The sequence below is a fragment of the Schistocerca gregaria genome, chromosome 9 (genome assembly GCF_023897955.1).
Source record: "Schistocerca gregaria isolate iqSchGreg1 chromosome 9, iqSchGreg1.2, whole genome shotgun sequence".
Classification (NCBI taxonomy): domain Eukaryota; kingdom Metazoa; phylum Arthropoda; class Insecta; order Orthoptera; family Acrididae; genus Schistocerca; species Schistocerca gregaria.
The window spans coordinates 213378536-213400806 of NC_064928.1; the positions used below are offsets into that span (position 1 = coordinate 213378536).

At 41.7% G+C, this 22271-nt stretch overlaps 1 protein-coding gene across 5 annotated transcripts in view; it reads left to right on the forward strand.

The window, feature by feature from the left end:
* The window catches only part of LOC126292212 (zinc finger protein 26-like), a 71418-nt gene that overhangs the window by 19560 nt on the left and 29587 nt on the right, over positions 1 to 22271 (forward strand). For all 5 annotated transcript variants that reach the window (XM_049986070.1, XM_049986066.1, XM_049986067.1 and 2 more), the window contains exons 3-5: positions 5013 to 5192; positions 11348 to 11404; positions 17193 to 17497. In XM_049986070.1, coding sequence (XP_049842027.1) covers positions 5013 to 5192; positions 11348 to 11404; positions 17193 to 17497 — 542 coding nt within the window. The remainder of the gene's footprint in view (positions 1 to 5012; positions 5193 to 11347; positions 11405 to 17192; positions 17498 to 22271) is intronic.

Consider the following 22271-nt stretch of genomic DNA (forward strand, 5'->3'; position numbering starts at 1 on the left):
AGTAGTTCTAATGGAATGTTGTCTACACCCGGGGCCTTGTTTCGACTCAGGTCTTTCAGTGCTCTGTCAAACTCTTCACGCAGTATCATATCTCCCATTTCACCTTCATCTACATCCTCTTCTATTTCCATAATATTGTCTTCAAGCACATCGCCCTTGTATAGACCCTCTATATACTACTTCCACCTTTCTGCTTTCCCTTCTTTGCTTAGAACTGGGTTTCCATCTGAGCTCTTGATATTCATACAAGTGATTCTCTTTTCTCCAAAGGTGTCTTTAATTGTCCTGTATGCAGTATCTATTTTACCCCTAGTGAGGTAAGCCTCTACATCCTTACGTTTGTCCTCTAGCCATGCCTACTTAGCCATTTTGCACTTCCTGTCGATCTCATTTTTTAGACTTTTGTATTCCTTTTTGCCTGCTTCATTTACTGCATTTTTATATTTTCTCCTTTCCTCAATTATATTCAATATTTCTTCTGTTTCCCAAGGAGTTCTACTAGCCCTCACCTTTTTACCTACTTGATCCTCGGCTGCCTTCACTACTTCATCCCTCAAAGCTACCCATTCTTCTTCTATTGTATTTCTTTCCCTATTCCTGTCAATTGTTCCCTTATGCTCTCCCTGAAACTCTGTACAACCTCTGGTTCTTTCAGTTTATCCAGGATCCAGGTCCCATCTCCTTAAATTCCCATATTTTTGCAGTTTCTTCAGTTTTAATCTACAGTTCATAACCAATAGATTGTGGCCAGAGTCCACATCTGCCCCGGGAAATGTCTTACAATTTAAAACCTGGTTCCTAAATCTCTGTCTTACCATTATATAATCTATCTGAAACCTGTCAGTACATCCAGGCTTCTTCCATGTATACAGCCTTCTTGTATGATTCTTGAACCAAGTGTTAGCTATAATTGATTATGCTCTGTGCAGAATTCTACCAGGCGGCTTCCTCTTTAATTTCTTAGCTCCAATCCATATTCACCCACTATGTTTCCTTCTCTCCCTTTTCCTACTACCGAATTCCAGTCACCCATGACTAGTAAATTTTCATCTCCCTTCACTATCTGTATAATTTCTTTGATTTCATCATCCATTTCTTCAATTTCTTCGTCATCTGCAGAGCTAGTTGGCATATAAACTTGTACTACTGTAGTAGGCGTGGGCGTCGTGTCTATCTTGGCTACAATGATGCGTTCACTATGCTGTTCGTAGTAGCTTACCTGCACTCCTATTTTCCTATTCATTATTAAACCTACTCATGCATTACCACTATTTGATTTTGTATTTATAATTCTGTATTTGCCTGAGCAAAAGTTTTGTTCCTCCAGCCACCGAACTTCACTAATTCCCACTATATCTAACTTTAACCTATCCATTTCCCTTTTTAAATTTTCTAATCTACCTGCCCGATTAAGGGATCTGACATTCCATGCTCCGATCCGTAGAATGCCAGTTTTCTTTCTCCTGATAACAATGTCCTCTTGAGTAGTCCCCACCCGGAGATCCGAATGGGGGACTATTTTATCTCTGGAATATTTTACCCAAGAGGACGCCATCATCATTTAACCATACAGTAAAGCTGCATGCCCTCGGGAAAAATTACGGCTCTAGTTTCCCCCTTGCTTTCAGCCGTTCGCAGTACCAGCACGGCAAGGCCGTTTTGGTTAGTATTACAAGGCCAGATCAGTCAATCATGCAGACTGTTGCCCCTGCAACTACTGAAAAGGCTGCCTCTTCAGGAACCACGCATTTGTCTGGCCTCTCAACAGATACCGCTCCGTTATGGTTGCACCTATGGTACGGCTATCTGTATCACTGGGCCCCCTCTCTTCTAAATCGACCCCTGTTTCCTCTTCTATCACGTCATACAAAACTTCCCCCTCATAGAGGCTTTCAGTGTATTCTTTCCACCTATGCGCTTTTTCCTCTGCATTTAGCAGTGGAATTCCCATTGCACTCTTCATATTACTACACAACATTACTCACTGAAGGTTGCTTTGACTTTCCTGTATGCTGAGCCTGTCCTTCCAACAATCATTTCTTTTTTGATTTCTTCACATTTTTCATGCAGCCATTTCATCTTTGGTTCCCTGCATATCCTATTTATTTCATTCCTCAGCGACTTGTATTTCCGTATTCCTGGAACATTTTTGTACTTCCTCCTTTCATCGATCAAATGAAGTATTTCTGTTGTTACCCATGGTTGCTTCGCAATTACTTTCTTTGTACCTACAGAATGTCTTTCTTTCCAACTTCTGTGATGGCCTCTTCAACTGTACTTCCTACTGAGCTATTTATTATTGATGTATCGATAGCGTAAGAGAACTTGAAGTGTCTCTCATCATTCCTTAGTACTTCTGTATCCCACTTCTTTGTGTATTGATTCTTCCTGACTAATGTCTTAAACTTCAGCCTACTCTTCATCACCACTAAATTGTGAACTGAGTCTGTATCTGCTCCTGAGTATACCTTACAATCCAGTGTCTGATTTCAGAATCTCTGTCTGACCATGATTGTGTTCTAAATGAAATCTTCCTGTATCACTCGACCTTTTCCAAGTATATCTCCTCCTCTTGTGATTCTGGAATGGGGTATTCACTATTACTAGCTGAAATTTGTTACAGAACTCAATTGGTCTTTCTCCTCTCTCATTCCTTGTCCCAAACCCATATTCTCCTGTAACATTTTCTTCTACTCCTTCCCCCACAAATGCATTCCTGTCTCCCATGACTATTAGCTTTTTGCTTCCCTTTATGTACTGTGTTACCCTTTCAGTATCCTCATACACTTTCTCTCTCTTCATCTTCAGCTTGTGACATGTGCATATATACCTGAGCAACTCTATCACTGAACTGTTCCCAGCAACAATCTCTCTTCCCTACCTTCATATTCATAACAAATGCTACTCCTGTTTTATATGATTTTCTGCTGCTGTTGATATTACCCTGTACTCATCTGACCGGAAATCCTTGTCTTCTTTCCATTTCACTTCACTGACCGCTACTAACTCTAGATTGAGCCTTTGCATTTCGCTTTTCAGATTTACTAGTTTCCCTACTACATTCAAGCTTCTGACATTCCACACCCCGATTCATGGAACATTAGTCTTTCATTGATTATTCAATATTTTTCCTCATGGCCACCTCCCCCTTGGCAGCCCCCTCCCAGAGATTCGAATGGGTGACTATTCCGGAATCTTTTGACAACAGAGAGATTATCATGACACTTTTCAGTTACAGGCCACATGTCCTGTAGATACAAGTTTCATGTATTTAATGCAGTGGTTTCCATTGCCTTCTGAATCCTTGTGCCTTTAGGGGCAGTTTCCCACACCTAGGTCAAAATAGTGCCCTGAACCTCTGTCTTCTCCTCCGCCGTTTTTGACAAGGCCATTGACAGAACGGGATGACTTCTTATGTCGGAAGTCTTCGACCGCCAGTCCTGATTTTCCAAGACGCTGTCCCCTAGACCACAGGTGCACGCAGTGAAACTGATCATTAAATATTGGTTACTGAAAGCAGTTGCCTAGGTATATGGAGGTGGGTAGGGTGTGAAACAGTTCTTTCACCAGATTACTCAGCAGCTGTACAACAAGATGAAAGGAGTTTAGAGAATGGAGTATGTGAAGGATAGAGAGGGGGGAGGGGAGGGATGCAGAGGGAGGTGGTGGTGGAAACGGGAAGGTGAGGCGGAGGGAACGGGTTAGCAGAGGTTTAGGCCAGGGGCATTGTGTGAGTGCAGGATATGGAGAAAGAATTCCCACCTGTGTAGTTCAGAGAAACTTGTGCTGGAATGGAGTACATATCCAAATGGCCTGTATAGTGAAACAGCTGTTAAATTCATTAGTGTTGTGGTGCACAGCATGATTGGCACCTGGATGGTTAAGTTTGTCAGTGGCTATTTTTGCAAATGGACAGTTGGTTACTTGTTATGCCCATACGGAATGCTGTACAGCAGAGCTGATACACAATGTGGCTGGTTTCACATGTAGCTTTGCCTGTCACTGGGTAAGAAATACCTGTGACTGGACTGTGTTAAGAACAAAAGTTTCTCCAAATCCCATTGGTGAGAATTGTCTCTACAGCATATCCTGCACTTGTGCAATCCACTAACTTTTTTACCACAGTCTCATCTTACCTTTTCCCACCTCTTCTGTCCACACTACTTCTTCCCCATCCAGATTGTATACTGCCTTCCCCCATCACTCTTTCTCTCCCCACACTCATGTGATCTCTCTCTCTCTCTCTCTCTCTCTCTCCCTCCCTCCCTCCCTCCCTCCCTCCCTCCCTCCCTCCCTCCCCTCCCCCTCCCCCTCCCCCTCCCCCTCCCCCTCCCCCTCTCCATGTCAGTTTCATTTCCCGTCCCCTCCCCCATTTTCCCACTGTACTCTTTCGTCTCATCTTCCTGTCTTCCTCTTCATCACAAACTTCCTCTCCTTTCATCCCTTCCATCCTCAACCCCCCCCCCCCTCCCTCTCCCTGTCCCTTCCCCATGTATGCTCTACCCTGTGATCTGCTTCCATATTGTTTTACAGTGATCTAGTGAAAGACCGCCTCTCACTACTCTGCCGTTCCCTCCTTGCCTCGTGCATCCTTCCCGAACCACTCCATGTATCCTTCTACCCAAGCAACTGCTTTCAGTAACTGATTTTCAAACATCAGTCTTGTTGTTACAGTGGTTGTATACATTTTGTGTCTGTGTGAATGCTTACTAGAAAAAGAGCAAGAGCTTGAAAGCTAGTATTAACTGTTTCCTATTACGTGTATCTACGCTCTGTACTCCAGTCCTCTATAGGTAAGTGGTTGCTTTTCCATAATTTTACATCTGTTTCATTTATTACTTTACCACATGTATATTTTATGTTACTATGAATGTATATATTTATCTCCTTAATTTATATGTTAATGCTGACACAATAAAAGAGAAATGGCAAAATATCTATGCAATTACCTAAAGATCCCATATATTTGTCATATTGTGTTAATAGCATTGTGTCTTGTTGTTACACTTTAGGATGACGATGGGTCACAATCGACCAAAGATGCCAACGGAGAAGGATCGTACAGCGACGGTGATGGTGATGGTGATGCTGACGCTGATGGTGATGCCGACGCTGACGGTGATGCTGACTGGGATGAGGAGGGAAGCTGCCCTCTGGTTAGTGGGAGTCCGGTCACCATTAGGGTTGAGCCTGTGAGTATAGAAACTGCAATTTTTAACAGAACAGCAAACTGTGCTATTATAAAGATAGTCTTGGTTTGTTTGTTGTCTTCTTCATAAGTAGGGACCTGATAATGAAGCATCTGTTTGTAGAAATTATTATACATATAAACTTCAAAGAATGTGTCCTTTTACTTCTCAGAATCATATTGTATTCGTACCACATGTCTTATGATGACCTAATATACCTCCAGATGTTCACAATTTTGAAAACTGTTTATGTGCTTGAAGATGAAGTTCACTGTGAGTAGCGAGTATATATCAAAAATACAGTTGCTTGGAGATGATGGTGGTGGTGATGATGATAATCCTTCTGGAGGAACATTCACAACTGAGCATTAGAGGTAAAAGATACCACTTCAGTTGTGAAGTTCTTTTCAGTTTTAACACAACTGGTTTTGAGCTCTTACATGATGATCATAAGGTGTGATACTGAAAGTAAACAAGGAGACTGAAGCTAATAATAATTTTTACATGCCAGAGTTTATATGAAAAAGCAAAAAAGAAGTTCCATTTAACTGTTTTGCTGTTTTCTAAAATATTATATGCTTTTTCTTATCTACTAGAGCATGTAAAAATTATAACTAACTTTGGTCTCTTGTTCCTTTCCAATATCACACCTGATGACGGGCATGTAAGAGCCCGAAAATGGTCGTGCTTTAGGTACTGAAAAACAAAAATAAAAAACCTTGCAAATGAAGCAGTATCTTCAACTTCTACAATAATAATAATAATAATAATAATAAGAGAGAATACATAATTTGTAATCCCCATGACAAGAGATCTCCAGATGAAATATTTCCTTTTGCTTGGACTTCAAAGGTCTTTTTTTTTTTCCCCCTAAAATAGCCTTTCATCTTTTATTCTTTTGGTGATCTTCAAATTTCCAGCAAATGATTAGTTTCTGTTGAGGTATGGCAGAATTTTCTTGCCAGTGAAAGATTGCTTCTCTGGATTTTGGTGTTTCTCAACATTTTTTTTATTGACCCAGCCAGTTTAACAGTTAGAAAATCTGCAGAACAGTACTTTCGAAGCTGTAGCATATAAGCCCTGATAAGTATTTTGCAGAGGCCTTTTATGTGCATTCATAGCTGTGTAACCTATATTTGACAAGATGAGGAGCCGGTGTGCTATTTACAGCAGAAGTAATAGAACTAAAATTAACTTTATCCACACATTTCAGAAAGATTCTCTGCATGGTGGCTGATGGTGGGAGTAATTGAATCAATAGAAATTTATTTATTTATTTTGTGTCCATATAACAAAAAGTTTTCGGACATTGTCAGGAAAATTTAGATTACTTTACACATATACAGTAAAATATTTACATTCTTCCATAACAACATATGGTTCAGACACATGTCTGTACACATTATTTTTCAAAAGGGCACTACAAGTAGATTCCTCTAAACTGTAACACAATTTAGCTTATATTTATAATAGTTCAGTCCACATACTACAGTGTATAATTACATTGTTTCATACCACTGATAGACTGGAGACATTGTCTATATACACTGTTTTCCAAGATGGCACTACAACTTAAAGTCGTCTATAGAGTAACAACACTTCTCTATTAATCAAATGAAATCTACCAGTATACAGTATATTTCTTTATGATCGCTGTGAAAGGTAGCTAGCAGACAACTTTATGTTTGAGGTGACTATGTCTACAAAAGCAGAAATGATACGCGGAATTAACAGTCACTGAAACACAGAGTGTAATTGAATTATTTGTTGACATGTTGCCTGCTGTGCCAGATGTTGTGCAGTACGTAACCTAACATTGGTAATTCATCAATATTAATATGCACAAAGTAAAGCTACTTAAAAGTATCTCATTACTTGATCTGGATACAATTATCTATGAAATAGCGTTTATTACTTAACTTCACATTTTCATGTTTTGAGCCTAAATTCACATTTGGATTCACACTTATCACAAATGCAAATTTTTTCCTCTTCATGAACATGTGCCAATTATCAAACTATTTAAGGATGCTATAAAGGGAAATTTAAAACTCAGGAGTTCGCCTTTTTTTACATGCCATCCAGTGGAAACACAGAATGTTTTCATTGTCGGGATGTATGATGGAGTTACCAGCTGATAGTAATCAGTGTGCATATTTGTTTGTTTTCACAGGTGCAACAGAAAAAATTTAAGTCACTACATAATTCGCAGAAATCTGATCAAAAACTAATAGAATTAAAACAAATAGCAAAAATGATTTCAGGTAATAAATTGAGTGGCCAGAACATCAAGGGAAATGTCCAAATTGGAGATGTGACACATATGGTGCTCCAATGTTGTGGCTAGAGTGTAAACACAATATCTGAGAATTCTGTTATGGTTGGGTGTGTAGTGTACGTAGCAGCATGTCATGAGTTAACTGATTTTGAATGTAGGATGACAATGATAGCAATAAAAAGAGGATGTAAAATGCAGACCAGCGATAACAAGAAAAACTTTTATGAAAATGTGAGGTATCTTAAACTTCTATGTACGAAGTCTTCTCTGAAAGTGTTTGTCTGGCTTGTAGCCTTAAATGGAAGTAAAACATGGATGATACACAGTGTTGATAGATTTGCGAGAAGCATTTGACACAGTGCCCCAATGCAAGCTGCTGATGAAATTCCAAACATATGGTTTACATTTCCATATATGTGAGTGGCCCGAATACTTCTTCAGTAATAGAACCCAGTATGTTGTCGCCAATTTCAGGTGTTCATCAGAAAGAAAAGTATCATCAGGATTGCCTCAGGGACGTTTGATAGGGTCAGTCTTATTATCTATATTCACAAATGATCTGGCAGACAGGGTAAGCTGCAATTTGTCTGTTTGCTGATGGTGATGTGTTGTACATGAATGTGTTATTATTGAGTGACTGTGGTGGGCTAGGGGTTGAGTTAAACAGAATTTTTAAATGATTAATGGAAAATCTCATATAAAGATGTGAAACAAATACTAACAAGGAGATAGAGGGGCTGGCCAGTACTTACCTCATCTCAGTACAGCTGATAGATACACAAAAAACAGAACCGAAAATTTACGTTCCTAGCTTTCGGAACAAATGTTCCTTCATCAGGGAGGAGAGAGGGGAAAGAAAGGGAAGAAGAGAAAGTGGATTTAGTTACTCACAACCCAGGTTATGTAGCAACAGGGAAAGGAAAACAGAGGGTAGCAAGGATGGAGGCATGGTTGTCAGAGGGAAGCCAAAGATATTCTACTGTAGGTACTGTGCCAGCTTCAAACCAAAGAGGATGCACACAGAAGTAAAGAGGTGTATAGTATAAAGATGTAGGATGAAAAGATGCATGAATGGCTAAAGAGGAAAGGGAAAGAGGAGAAGACTGAAAAGTAAATGGGAGTGAGGTTGTTTAACGTAGGTTCAGTCCAGGGGGATGGCGGGATGAAAGGATGTGCTGGAGTGCAAGTTCCCATCTCTGCAGTTCAGAGGGACTGGTGTTGGGTGGGAGAAGCCAATTGGCACATTCGGTGTAGCAGGTTCCTAGGTCCCTAGAATTATGTTGGAGGGCATGCTCCGCAACTGGGTATTGGACATATCCTAGGCAGACAGTTCATCTGTGTCCGTTCATGTGCTCAGCCAGTTTAGTTGTTGTCATACCAATGTAAAAGGCTGAGCAGTGCAGGCATGTCAGCTGATAAATGACATGTGTAGTTTCACACGTGGCCCTGCCTTGAATTGTGTGTGTTTTACCAGTAGCAGGGCTGGAGTAGGTGGTTGTGGGGGGGATGCATGGGGCAGGTTTTGCAGCGGGGTCGGTTACAGGGGTAGGAACCGCTGGGTAGAGAAGGTAGTCTGGGAATATTGTAGGGCTTAAGAAGGATGTTATAGAGGTTAGGGGGGCGACGGAAGGCAACTCTGGGTGGTGTGGGGAGAATTTTGTCAAGAGATGATCTTATTTCAGAGGTTGACTTGAGTAAGTCATATCCCTGGCAGAGTAATTTGTTGATGTATTCGAGGTCAGGATAATATTGGGTGACGGGGGTAGGAACATTGTTGTTGGACGGGGAGGAATGTATTGCTTGGGAGATCTGTTTGTGGACAAGGTCTGCAGGATAGTTTCGGGAGAGGAAAGCACTGGTCAGGTTATTGGTGTAATTGTTGAGGGATTCGTCACTGGAGCAGATACGTTTGCCATGAATACCTAGGCTGTAGGGAAGGGAGCGTTTGATGTGGGATGGGTGGTAGCTATCAAAGTGAAGGTACTGTTGTTTGTTTGTGGGTTTGGTATGGACAGAGGTGTGGATTTGAGCTTCAACAAGATGAAGGTCAACATCCAGGAAAGTGGCTTGGGTTTTGGAGAAGGACCAGATGAAATTCAGATTTAAAAAGGAGTTGAGGTTATGGAGGAAATAAGGAGTGTTTCTTCACCATGAGTCCAGACCACAAAGATGTCATCTATAAACCTATACCAGGCCAGGGGAATCAGCTGTTGGGTTTTCAGGAAAGCCTTCTCCATGCGGCCCATGAAGAGGATGGCATAGGACGGAGCCATCCTGGTTCTCACGGCAGTTCCCCTTATTTGTTTGTAGGTCTGGCCTTCAAAAGTGAAGTAATTATGGGTGAATCCTTTTTGGTTTGAAGCTGACACAGTACTTACAGTAAAATATATTTGGCTTCCCTCTGACAACCATGCCTCCATCCTTGCTACCCTTCCTGTTTTGCTTTCCCTGTTGCTTCATAACGTGGGTTGTGAGTAACTGAATCCACTTTCCCTTCTTCCCTTTCTTTCCCCTCTCTCTTCCCTGATGAAGGAACATTTGTTCCGAAAGCTAGGAATGTAAATTTTCGGTTCTGTTTTTTGTGTATCTATCGGCTGTACTGAGCTGAGGTAAGTACTGGCCAGCCGCTCTATCTCTTTGTTAGAATTTTTAATTGGTATGATGGACAGTAGCTTGCTCTAAATGTAAAAAAATATTAAGTTAATGCGAATGAGTAGGGATAAGAATCATGTGATGTTCAAATACACCATCAGTTGTGTGCTGCTTGACACAGTCACATTGATTAAACATCTAAGTGTAATGTACCAGAGCAATATGGAATGGAACGAGCAAGTGAGGTTGGTAGTATGGGAGAATTTTGGGGGACATTAGCTCATCAGTGATGCAGCAAAGAAGTAATATACAGATAGTATAAATACAATGGCAGTGCATAATGCACTGATGTCTTGTGTACCTGTTATCATTGAGGTTTTTTTTTTTTTTTCATGTGCTTTTGATCCATTCAGTGAAGATTTCACCATGGATGTGAAACATGTCAAGATTATCATCATGTAGATTACTCAATAAATGCTGTGATGGTGCAAATAACACAGTAAATTATTGTCTTCACTCTTCAAAAGTGACAAATTTAGATCAGTTTAAAAGAGATAGTTGTTGTCATGCTATGGGGCACTCAGTTCAGGTATACAGTAAAAATACTTATACACACTACACAGTTTCTGTAAATGAAAGTAACATGATCTAAATTAAATACTTGCACTAACATTGACAAATTGTCATCCTCACACTTCAGTAGTGATACGTTCAAAACAGTTTTGGTAGCTATAGTTCTTGTCAAACTATTGGGCTATGAATTCTGCAATGTGTGTGGATTAAAAATACATATCTTCACTACACAATGACTGAAAATGTTCCAATCTAAATGAAATACTTGTATTAACATTTGACAGTCACAGAGCTGTTTAGCTGTATCTTATCTTAGGTAAACTCTCTTTCAAAAATTCCTTGAAAGAGTGAGTCTGTAGAGACTAGTATGGCTTTGTTTTGGAAAGGAATTCAGTATATTGTAAGTCTATAAAGTCTGGAGGGATAAGGTTGAACATTTTTGCACCAGTGTACTTAGCACCTCCATCCACCAGGTACAGATTTTATTATTGGTAGTGTATGTCATTATTATGGTTAGTGCCATGCATGTCAACTGCCGAGTTCTATTTTGAGAATGGGATACTTCATAAAAAAAATGCACGTTGGAGGAAAAAAATATGTTGAGTAGCAGTAGTAAGTATTCCATGTGCTGTTTTTCCTGTTGAATTGTGTTGCTTCCATTATTTGGTACAACAATTTGAAAACTGTGACTATAAGTGATTTGGTTTTGTTACAGGAAATAATGAGTGCAGATGGAGAAGAATTCATCTGGGATCCTGAAGAAGATGTGTCGGTATGTATTCTTGGCTCTTTAAGTTTGCAAAATAAAGTAGTATTTAGGTTTCAGCCCTTTCTTTTAGGATGAAGGAAAGAACTAACATAAATAAGCCAGCTTAGTATGCCAAAGTTCGGAGACTACAGAGTTGTAGGGTTAGATTGAAGGAGCACTGAAGCTCGTATTTAGCCAGAGGATATTGGTAATTACTTTCCAATAAAAAATGCTTTAGATGTTTGTGCTACAGTAAATCTGTGGTAGTAGTGTGCAATTCATTGCTGTTATAATGAGCTTTGGAGCTTTTGGTGTTTCTCATACCACCATCATCACAATTCTCTTCATAATTTTAATCTTCCCATATTCGCTAGTACAGAAAGAAGATTTCTGGAATCTGCTGGATAATCAAACTATCACTGAAACATAGTTTTGAACAGCATACATTAGTAATTAGTGTTTTGACTGTTCAAATCATTCATTCACTTGTTCATTGTTCTAAAACTTGCACCATGAAGGAGAGCCTTACAGATGTTGAAAAATTCAAGATATAAATTAACAGGGATAGGACATAATATACCAACAACCAATTATAGTAATGTACTCATATTGATGATAATGGGAATTACTAATAGATTAACATACTAATTACTAATCAATTAATGTAATAAGAAAAAATAGCTGCTTTTAAGTATTATTACTCATAAGGAAACGTCACCAACATGACACCACATTTTAAAGAGAAAAAAGCCCACTTGCAAGATATCTGCCCCAGCATTTGATATATCACAGAATTTTGGGGCACAATTCTGATAGTACACAGTTATGATCTTTTGAAAGATTAGCTTTTAATGTTTAATGCACACCAGTAGTTCGTTACTCATTCTGTCCCACTGCAGCCATCTAGTGTCTGAGCACACAGAACTATACAGTGTACTAAGTGGTTCGTGGATTACTCTTTCGATATTGGTTACTACATTGTTCATTGTGTCAAAGTGCATAATTTCTAACCTGTAGCTTTGCCTTGAACATTTTTATGCTGCATTATTTTCTTTGTATTTAAAAGGTGGCACTATTAAAAGTAAAGTACATTTGCAGGACATGCGTTCTTCTTCAGTGTGATTGGCGTGATTAAATTATAAGTCAAAAACAATTAATTTCATTTCACAACATTTCTTCAGTTGCTTGGGTTTACTCATTTTGATTTTGAGGTATGTACGTAGCTGCAGAATATCAGTAAGAGAATACTGTTAAAATAATATTGAACATATATGTCATTGAGGTTTTCATATTAAGAGGGCAAATCAAATGTAAAGGGTATATTTATTCCTGGGCATTGACAGTTGGTAGAACTAGGAATTCTCACAATGTCGGAGCAACAGGTGCACACCTCCCCTGCACAATGCGCAGTTACAAAATTTCTTTCTCATGGAGTTCAACCAACGGAAATTTCCCAGAGACTGACTGCACAGTTCGACGGTCAAACATTATCAATGACACGTGTGTTTACCTGGCATAAAAAGTTCAAGGAAGGGCGCCAATGTGTGGGTAATCAACGTCACAATTGCCATCCTCAGACCAGCATTACAGACAAAAACATTCATGCTGTTTGAGATATTCTTGAAGGTGATCAACGGATGATAGTATCAAAAATTGCAGAACAGGTCAGAATATGTTATGAGAGCTGCCATACAATCACCACAAATGACCTACAGTTTCGTAGAGTGTGTTCCAAGTTGTTCCCTCACCTTTTGACGAAAAACCAGAAGTTGAGACATTTGGAGGTCTGTCAGGTGTTTCCAGAAGGGTTTGTGAAAGATGATGGACCATTTTTGAGTCTTTTCGTCACCTGCAATGAAATGTGGGTCCATTGTTGCACTCCCAAATCCAAACAAGCCAGTAAGGAGTGGCAGAGGAAAAGGGAGGCAACCCAAGTGAAAGCGAAGACTTGACTCTCAGCGTACAAGGTTCTTTCAGCTGGTTTCTTTGATTGGCAAAGCATTTTGCTCATTGACTTTTTTGCGTGAGCAACACACAATCAGTGCTGCGTACTACTTCAAGGTGTTGGAGAAGGTGCCGCAAAAGGTGAGATCAACCGATTCGCCAGATCATCCTCCTCTACCACAACGCCAGATCTAATGGTTTCCAAACTACAGGAAATACACTAGACTCAGCTTGATCATCCTCCTTACAGCCTTGTAATTTCCATTTGTTTGGACAGCTTAAAGAAGTTTTAGGAGGGCAACGATTTGAGGGTGATGAGGGTGTGGAGGAATTTGTGCGCAGTTGGCTTCTGATGCAACCAGCTTTATTCTACAATGCTCCAATAAAAGTGTTCCTTATCGCTGGGAAAAATGTACTTCTAAAGCAGGAAACTATATTTTCTATGAGTGAACTTTTTAAAATAAAATTCCTTTTATATTTGATTCAACCTCATACATACTCATGTTATTTAAACAATAGAAAACCAGAATGGAATGTAGTAATATTATGAAAAGGATAGTTCCTACTCACCATGTAGCAGAGATGTTGATTAGCTGATAGGCACAACAAAAAGACCATCAGAAAGAGAGCTTTCAGTCAATAAGGCCATCATAAAAAATAAACGACACACACACACACACACACACACACACACACACACACACAACTAACACACACATGACCATAGTCTCTGGTAGGTAAGCCAGAGTATGAGCAGCAGCACATGATGATGGGAGAGGCAACCGGGCAATTGGGATAAGGGGGAGGCTGGGGTGGGGAGGAGAGGGATAGCATGGTAGGGATGGGGGGGGGGGGGTTGTAAAGTGCTGCTTGTGGGATGGTACAGTGGTGAAGTGGAGAGAAGGTAGGGGAGCTACGTGCAGTTGGGAGGTTAGCCGAAGGCAGGGGGAGAAGGGGGGGGGGGGGGGGGGGAGAGCAGAAAAGGACAGACATAAAAAGACAGATGGTGTGTTGGTGGAATAGAGGGCTGTGTAGTGCGGGAATGGGAATGGGGAAGGGCCTCGATGGGTAAGGACAATGACTAACAAAGGTTGAGGCCAGGAGGGTTACGAAAATGTAGGATATACTGCAGGGAGAGTTCCTACCTGTGCAATTCAGAAAAGCTGGTGTTGGTGGGAAGTATCCAGATTGTACAGTCTGGTAAGCAGTCATTGAAATGAAGAATCTCGTGTTGGGCTGTGTGCTCAGTAACAGTGTGGTCCAGCTGCTTCTTGGCCACAGTTTTTTGGTGGCCATTCGTGCAGACAGACAGTTGGTTGTCATGCCCATGCAGAATGCATCATGGTGATTGTAGTTAGCTTGTAGATCATGACTGGCTTCACTGGTAGTCCTGCCTTTGACGGGATAGGTAACATTTGTGACCGGACTGGATTAGGTGGTACTGATGGGAGGATGTATGCGACAGGTCTTGCATGTAGGTATGTTACAGTGATATGAGACATGAGGCAAGGGGTTGGAAGCAGGAGTTGTGTAGGGATGGACAAGGATACTGTGTAAGTTCAGTGGGCAGTGGAATATCACTATGGGATGGGTGGAAAGGATAGTGGGTAGGACATTTCTCATTTCAGGGCACGACGTGATGTAGTCGAAACTCTGGCTAAGAATGTAATTCAGTTTCTACAGTCTGGTTGGTACTGAGTCACAATGGGAATGCTCTTCTGTGGCCAGACAGTGGACTCTGGGTAGTCTCAGTTAGTGACTGGAAAGGTAATACACGGGAGGTACGTTTTTGGACAGGGTTGGATGGGTAATTATGGTCCTTGGAGGCCTCAGTGAGACTGTTGGTGTATTTCAAGAGGGACCACTCGTCACTGAAGATGTGATGGCCACTGTGGCACCTGTGAAAGTGAAGGTAGGTTTGACATGGATGGAGGTACTGATGTAGCCATCTTTGAGGTGGAGGTCAGCATTGGGTTGAGCAGGACCAGGTGAAGCAATGGGGGAGAAGGTGTTGAGGTTCTGGAGGAATGTGGGTAGGGTGTTTTTCCCTCGATATGGATCATGGAAATGTCTTCAGTGAATCTGAACCAAGGGAGGGATTTGAAATTCTGGATGTTTAGGAAGGATTCCTCTAGGTGGCCCTTGAATAGGTTGTCCTCTCACTTACCCCCACCACCCATTTGCCTAATATAATATACTATTTTTCATGTAGAATAATGAATTCTCAAACAAGAGTTCAAAACATGTGAAACAGATGTATCCGCCTCCTACCTCCTCTTCCCTCCCCTTCAACATCCTGTGAATAGGACGACTCTGGTTGTCACTCCGCTGTACAGTACTTTGCACTTGGGCGTTAGGTGGCTGTAGTGGGGCAGAGGGAGTGACAAACAACCAGTGCACACAAAAATTTAAAAGCTGTGCTTTCAGAAGGTCATAACTGAGTACTATCAAAATTACAGCCCAGTGACTGTCTGTCTGGCATTAAACTCATAATCCAGACACTACAGAAAAGAAAAGTTGCTACAAAATGGGTTTCTCATCATCTCAAAGAAGAGCAATAACCAAATCACAAGAGAATTGCCCAACAATTGCTTCAACACTACAAGACAGAGAAGATCAGTTTTTAAACACAACTGTTGCCATAGATGAAATATAGTTTGGGACATCAAGCACAAAGGGACGCAGTAACCGCAATGTCATTGGTTCGAATGTCATAAAGAGGAACTTTTTGCCTTTATTGTATGTCCATATTTATTAACAGATAGCAATATTTATTAATAAGTATTGAATCATAATTTTTTAAAATAAATTTAACATCTTTCTGTTTTCATTTATCAATCGCATGAAAATAAATTAAAATTTGATAGTCATGCGAAATGCCTTATTGTGAAATGAAATGGCTTTACAGATTGTTCTCTATAAATAGGAAAGTATTTTGATTTCTATTTGATATTTCACATTTTTGTATTAAATTTTCATGCAGTTATTAATAAGACAAAAAATGTTATTTTTGTTCAAAAGTTATGATATGAGGTGTATTAATTAAAATTTTCATTTGTTACTAAATATGGAATTTGAGTTAACGTTAAGAAATATGTAATAACAATATTTGAACCACTGACTTCCAGGTTACCAGACTCTCACTTATTAATACTGACATTGCAGAACACTGCTTGCATTACCTCATCACTATTAAAGTGAAGTCCTCAAAGGTGTTTTTTTAAGTTATGGAAACAAATGAAAATTGGATGGGACCAAGTTGGGACTGTTTGGAGGATGACTGATGAAAGTGAACCCGAGGTGTGAGATTGTTGCAGATATCACAGTGCTCGTGTGTGGTCTTGGTGTTATTGTGCTTAAGGAGAGGGTGCTCCGTGCATGGATGAACTCTTTGAATTCGAAATTTGATTATAGCATGCTGTTCTCTACGTACTGGCATAGTTACATTACACAGTGCCATCTTACATGCTACAATACAGGTTACTCTCGCGACAGTGGGCTGCAAATAAGTAGATGTGAAGAATAAAGATGTAGAATGTTAATAACTTCTATTTTATTTAAAACAGAATAGTTTTCACTTAAGAAATTTGGAGCCATTACTTATCAGCACATCCTCTATATATAATATTCTTCGAGTCTGAGGGTATTTGGTCCATTTTGTAGATTTCGCACACAAGATGAAATAGTCTTGTCACGGCTGTCTCTGTGACGTATCTCGATAGGCCTGAGGAAATGTCATCCCCACCAGGGTCTTTATTTTTATTTAAGCTTTGGTCCTTACATTATTCAATTAGTATTAAAAATACCTGTAATGTAGAACATACAATCCTCGACAAGATGTCTCTGAACAATATGTGTCATATTTCAGCCACCCCACCAATCCCCTACGTCGTCCTCCGGCAGCGGCATGTCCTACGGTTGTGGCTGCTGCGGGCAGCAGTTTGCGCACCTGCGCCAGCTGATGGAGCACATGGCGCAGCACGCGCCGCCGCACAGCCAGGCGGGGGCGGTCGCCGTCTCGGTGTCGCACCCGCTCTCGCAGGCCACCACCTCCGAGCAGCCGCGCTACACCGTCACGCAGCCGGTGCAGCCACCCCCACTGTCTGCACTGCCTGTCGCCAGGCCGGTGATACCGCGGCCCGCTGCCACCGTCGTCCCACCCCAGGAGTTCGGGTAAGTACTCACTCTGCCTCTAATGTACCGTGATATTTAAAGGGTCTGCAGACGACATACATTGAATGGATTAAGTTAAATTTCTATCACAAGCCCAGAAAATTGCACATATGTTTAATAACAAGCACTTAACAGATTCTAATTTTATACATCAATATTATAGGCATATATCAACATTTAGTTCCCAGCTACTCCTCTATCTAGTAATCACTCCAACTTATACATTTATTGTATTTTGGTACCTTCCAATACCTTTGTAATAGAAGGCAGTGGCATGTGCTTTCTGCCAATCCTGTACGCTGGTCTGCAGCTAGCTCTCTGTGCCAAAATGCTGTTCTCTTAGCCAACTATTTGTGTGGGCAGAGATGAAAATCAGAGGGAGCTGAGTCTGGGCTGCACAGTGGGTGACCAAACACTTTCCATCGAAAATGTTGCAGGTATACCATTGTTGCACATGAAGTGTTCAGCTAAGCACAGTTGGCGGCCTATTAGAGACTCTGTGGAGCACATTTGTGCAAAGCTTTGTCAGATTTTCACAGTCGTTTAAACTCACACCCAATTGGAGGTAGAAAAAAAGAGCCTCATATATGTCTGTATGGTTGTAAGAGTTTCTTTTTCTCTGTTTTAAGAACGTATTTTGTGGTTTATGTACATTGCATATCATTTTGTACACCACATTAAACTGTAATTTGTCTTATGTTGTAGTAGTCCATCATTTGTTGTCCTCCTTCCTCTGCTTCTCCTGTTATGGCTTCTGTAGGCCCCTTCATGGATTGCGTTTTCCTCTCCTCCTACCAGAACCTCTGCAGCCTTTCTCTTCTTGTCTCCTGCACTTCTTCCAAGATCTTCACTATTGTCATCTCTTGTCTGCTCCACAGCTGACTCTCTATCCTCTACTTTATCCTCCCCTGTCATCAATCTCTGGCCTAATGCTCAAAGTGAATTTCTTTCTCCAATTTTCCTTTCTTCCACCTCAATCTCCAGTCTCGGATAATCCTTCCAGAGTTAAACACCCCATGTGGTTCCTGTCATCCCTCTTGTCCTCCCAGTTGTACCCCATATGCTTTGCAGCATTCTATCCATATTCATCCAGATTTCATCTCCGGCAGACTTTGCCCTTGCCCATATATGCTATACAAACAGTTTTGTTTCGAAAGAAGTAAGAGAGTTTTTTTTTAAAGATCTTTTTATTGTTTAATTCTGTCAAGTGTTGGGGCACTGGGGTTCTTTGGTGTAGGTAGTTGGGCCTCCAAGTTACGGACTGCTCGAAGGCACTTTAATCCTTCATTTATTTCTCAGTAATGTATTACAGAAGACTCGTGCCTACACGAGACAGACAACGAGTTGTGCGCGACAAATTGTGGTGTGTGACATGTGGATGTGACATAACCAGCAGTCACAGCTCCCAACACGGATTGATAGTGGGGCGGCCTTGTGAGGCAAACATTCATGGGCTGTCGTGCTTCACTTGGGTCAGCTGTTGGTGAGGCAGCTGGGCCTGGCTACGTTGTAGACAAAGCAGGCTGGCAGACTGTCGCAGCATATAGTAGATGCACAGTGAATCTGTGGCTGGGCAGGCCTGAGTACGACGCACGGTCCGTTGGTGCTGCATCTGGATCTCCAACCAGACAGGATGGCATTTGTACAGCGCCGACCCACAGCGTAAGCCCACACTGCAGTAGACGCCGAATCCCCAACTCACCCATTGATGCCCCAATGGGCAGTATTTACTGTAACACTCAATAGTTTCAGTAACCCTAATAATTGATGTTTAATTCCTTGTAAACACCACACATACCATCCATTCACATTAATGTGACCCCCTGTCAAAAGCATGAATAATCATCGTGGACCCTATTGGTATCTCCAACACCTTAGGTCACCATTTTGCAGACATTTTGAGCTCTTCCCACTATGCCTTCCTTGATTGGAAACAAGTGGAGGGGGCTTGGGCGTTACCCTTCTCTTCTCTGAATCGTGAGTGCTACAATTCCACCTTTACCATGAGGGAGCTAGATCATGCTCTCAGTTTCTCTCGATCCTCCACCCCAGCGCTAGAAGCTGTCCACATTCAGATGTTGCAGTACTTTTCTCTTGCAGGCAAGCACTTTCTGCTTAACACGTACAACCACATCTGAACGGAGGGCACATTTCCCAGCCGCTGGCGTGAAGCCACCGTGATACCCATGCCTAAGCCCGGTAAAGACAAATCCCTTGCTTCTAGTTTCCACCCCCATATCTCTTACCAGCTGCATTTGCAAGGTGATGGAATGCGTGATTCATGCCTGGCAGGTATTGAGGCTCGAGACTCGCAATTTACTGACGGATGCACAGTGTGGATTTTGAGTGCGGGGTTCTGCAGCTGACCATCTCGTTACTTTGTCCACCTCTGTCATGAATGGTTTTCTTCGGGAATCCCAGACGGTGGCCATGTTTTTCGATTTGGAGAAGGCCTACGACACCTGCCAGGAAACTGGTATCCTCCGTACTCTTTGTACGTGGGGCCTCTGTGGTCTCTTGCCCTGTTTCCTTCAGGAATTTTTAAAAGACCGAGTTGCCAAGGTGCATCTGAGTTCTGCCTTGTCAGACACCTTTATCCAGGAAAATGGTGTGCCTCAGAGTTCCGTCCTGAGCGTCATCCTCTTTGCTATCGCCATTAACCCTATAATGACGTGTCTCCTGCCGGGCATTTCTGGCTCCCTTTTAGTTGATGATTTCCCCATCTATTGCAGTTCTCCACAGACCTGTCTCCCTGAGCGGTATCTTCAGCGATGTCTTGATCGTCTTTACTCCTAGGGAATTGACAGTGGCTTTCGCTTTTCCACCAACAAAACCAACTGTATGAAATTGGTTTCTACCACCATCTTGGGCCTGTTGCCCTTCCATTCGTTGAAACTACGAAATTCCTGGGGCTCATGCTCAATAGGAAATACCCTCGGTATGCCCATTTGTCTTATCTGACAGCCCGTTGTACGCTGTTCCTCAATGTCCTGTGTGCCCTCAATGTTACTTCCTGGGGTGCAGATCGAACCACCCTCTTCTGTTTGTATTGGTCCCTTGTCCATGTGAAACTTGACTACGGGTGCTTTGTTTACACGTCTGCTTGTCCATCCCTCTTTTGTCCTCTCAACACTATCCACCATTGTGGCATCCGTTTGGCCACTGGTGCCTTTTACACCAGCCCGGTTGAGAGTCTGTATGCTAAAGCTGTTGAACTACCACTGTCCTACTGCTGTGACTTTCTCCTCAGCAGGTATCCATGCCATTTCCTGCCATGCATGGCCACCCATCCTATGCCTCCTTCTTCGATGATTCCTTTGTTTGCCGATATGGGGTGCATCCCTCTTCTCTATTATCTCCTGGAGTCCACTTTCACCACTCGCTATGGCGGCTTAGCTTCACACTACCTGCAACTTTCCTGGTGGTTGTGAACTCTTCCCCACCTTGGCTTTGTGAAGTGGCCCATGTTTACATTTGCTTTCTTTCATTTCCTAAGGACTCTACTCCAGCCTTGCTCTATCGCCTTCAGTTTCACGACCTTCGTATGGAACTTCTCGATCATACCTTTGTATACACTGATGGCTCTCAGACTGACCGTGGGGCCAAGTGTGCCTTCAATATTGGCTTTTGACACACTGCTTAGTATTTACAGCCAAGCTCTTCGCTCTGTATCAGGCCACGTAGTACATCCGCGGACACAGACTTTTCAATTGTGTCCTCTGCTCCGACTCACTCAGCACCCTTCGAAGTATGTGCGCTGTACACCACCCATCCCTTAGTGCAACGGGTCCAGGAGAACTGTCACTTGCTCACTCTTGGTGGAGCCAGTGTGAAGAGTCTGTGGGTTTCTGGTCATGTCAGTCTGCCAGGAAACGAGGCTGCTGACATTGCTGCTAAGGCTGCAGTCCCCAGTCGTTGATTCCTATACTCCCTCCAGTGATCTCTGTGTGGCTCTCTGACAGTAAGTGGTGTCCCTTTGGCATCGCAAATTGTCCTCCTCTCACGGGAATAAGCTCCAGCTTATTAAGCCTCTGCCAGCGGCTCTGACGACTTCCTCTTGGTCCTCCCGCCAGGAGGTCATTTTAACTACGCTGTGTATTGGGCACTGCCTTTTAAGCCATCACAATTTGATAAGTGGCTCTCCCCCACTACTATGTCCACATTGCACCCAAATTTTAACTGTCCGCCACTTCCAGACAGAATGACCATTTTTCAACTATTGACGTTCCCACTTGGGTCTGCCTTCTGAGTTATTGGCCGTTTTAGCAAATGACACACATGCTGTCGACTGTGTATTACTTTTTATCTGCTAAAGCAATGTAGTAAAGGCCATTTAATTTTTAGTTTTGGACCTCCCTTTATGTATGGTGTCTTTTTAGCACTTTCTCAATGTGCCTGTTTTTAGCTGTTATTCTCTTATGTCAATTGGGACTGACATATAGTTGTTTTTATCTGCCCTCTGTCTTCATGTTCAATAGTTTTGTCTTGGGCGTGTATGACCCCAGTTGTTTTTTGCGCCCTAAAGCAAAACAAAACCAAACCACATACTCACTAACATTGAAATCTAACATTATGTTTTCTTCTGACCAAGAGCATGGAGCTAAAGTTAAAATTTGAATTTTTTCAAGTGCTCTTACACTAGCCACTTTTTCTTTCATTAAGAACATTGTGTCATCAAAATCTTTGGCTCCCTTAACAATTTCATCATCAAAATTTTCTTTTCTATGGACAGAATCTTCAATACTGCAATCTAATGCCCGACACACTTTTCTTT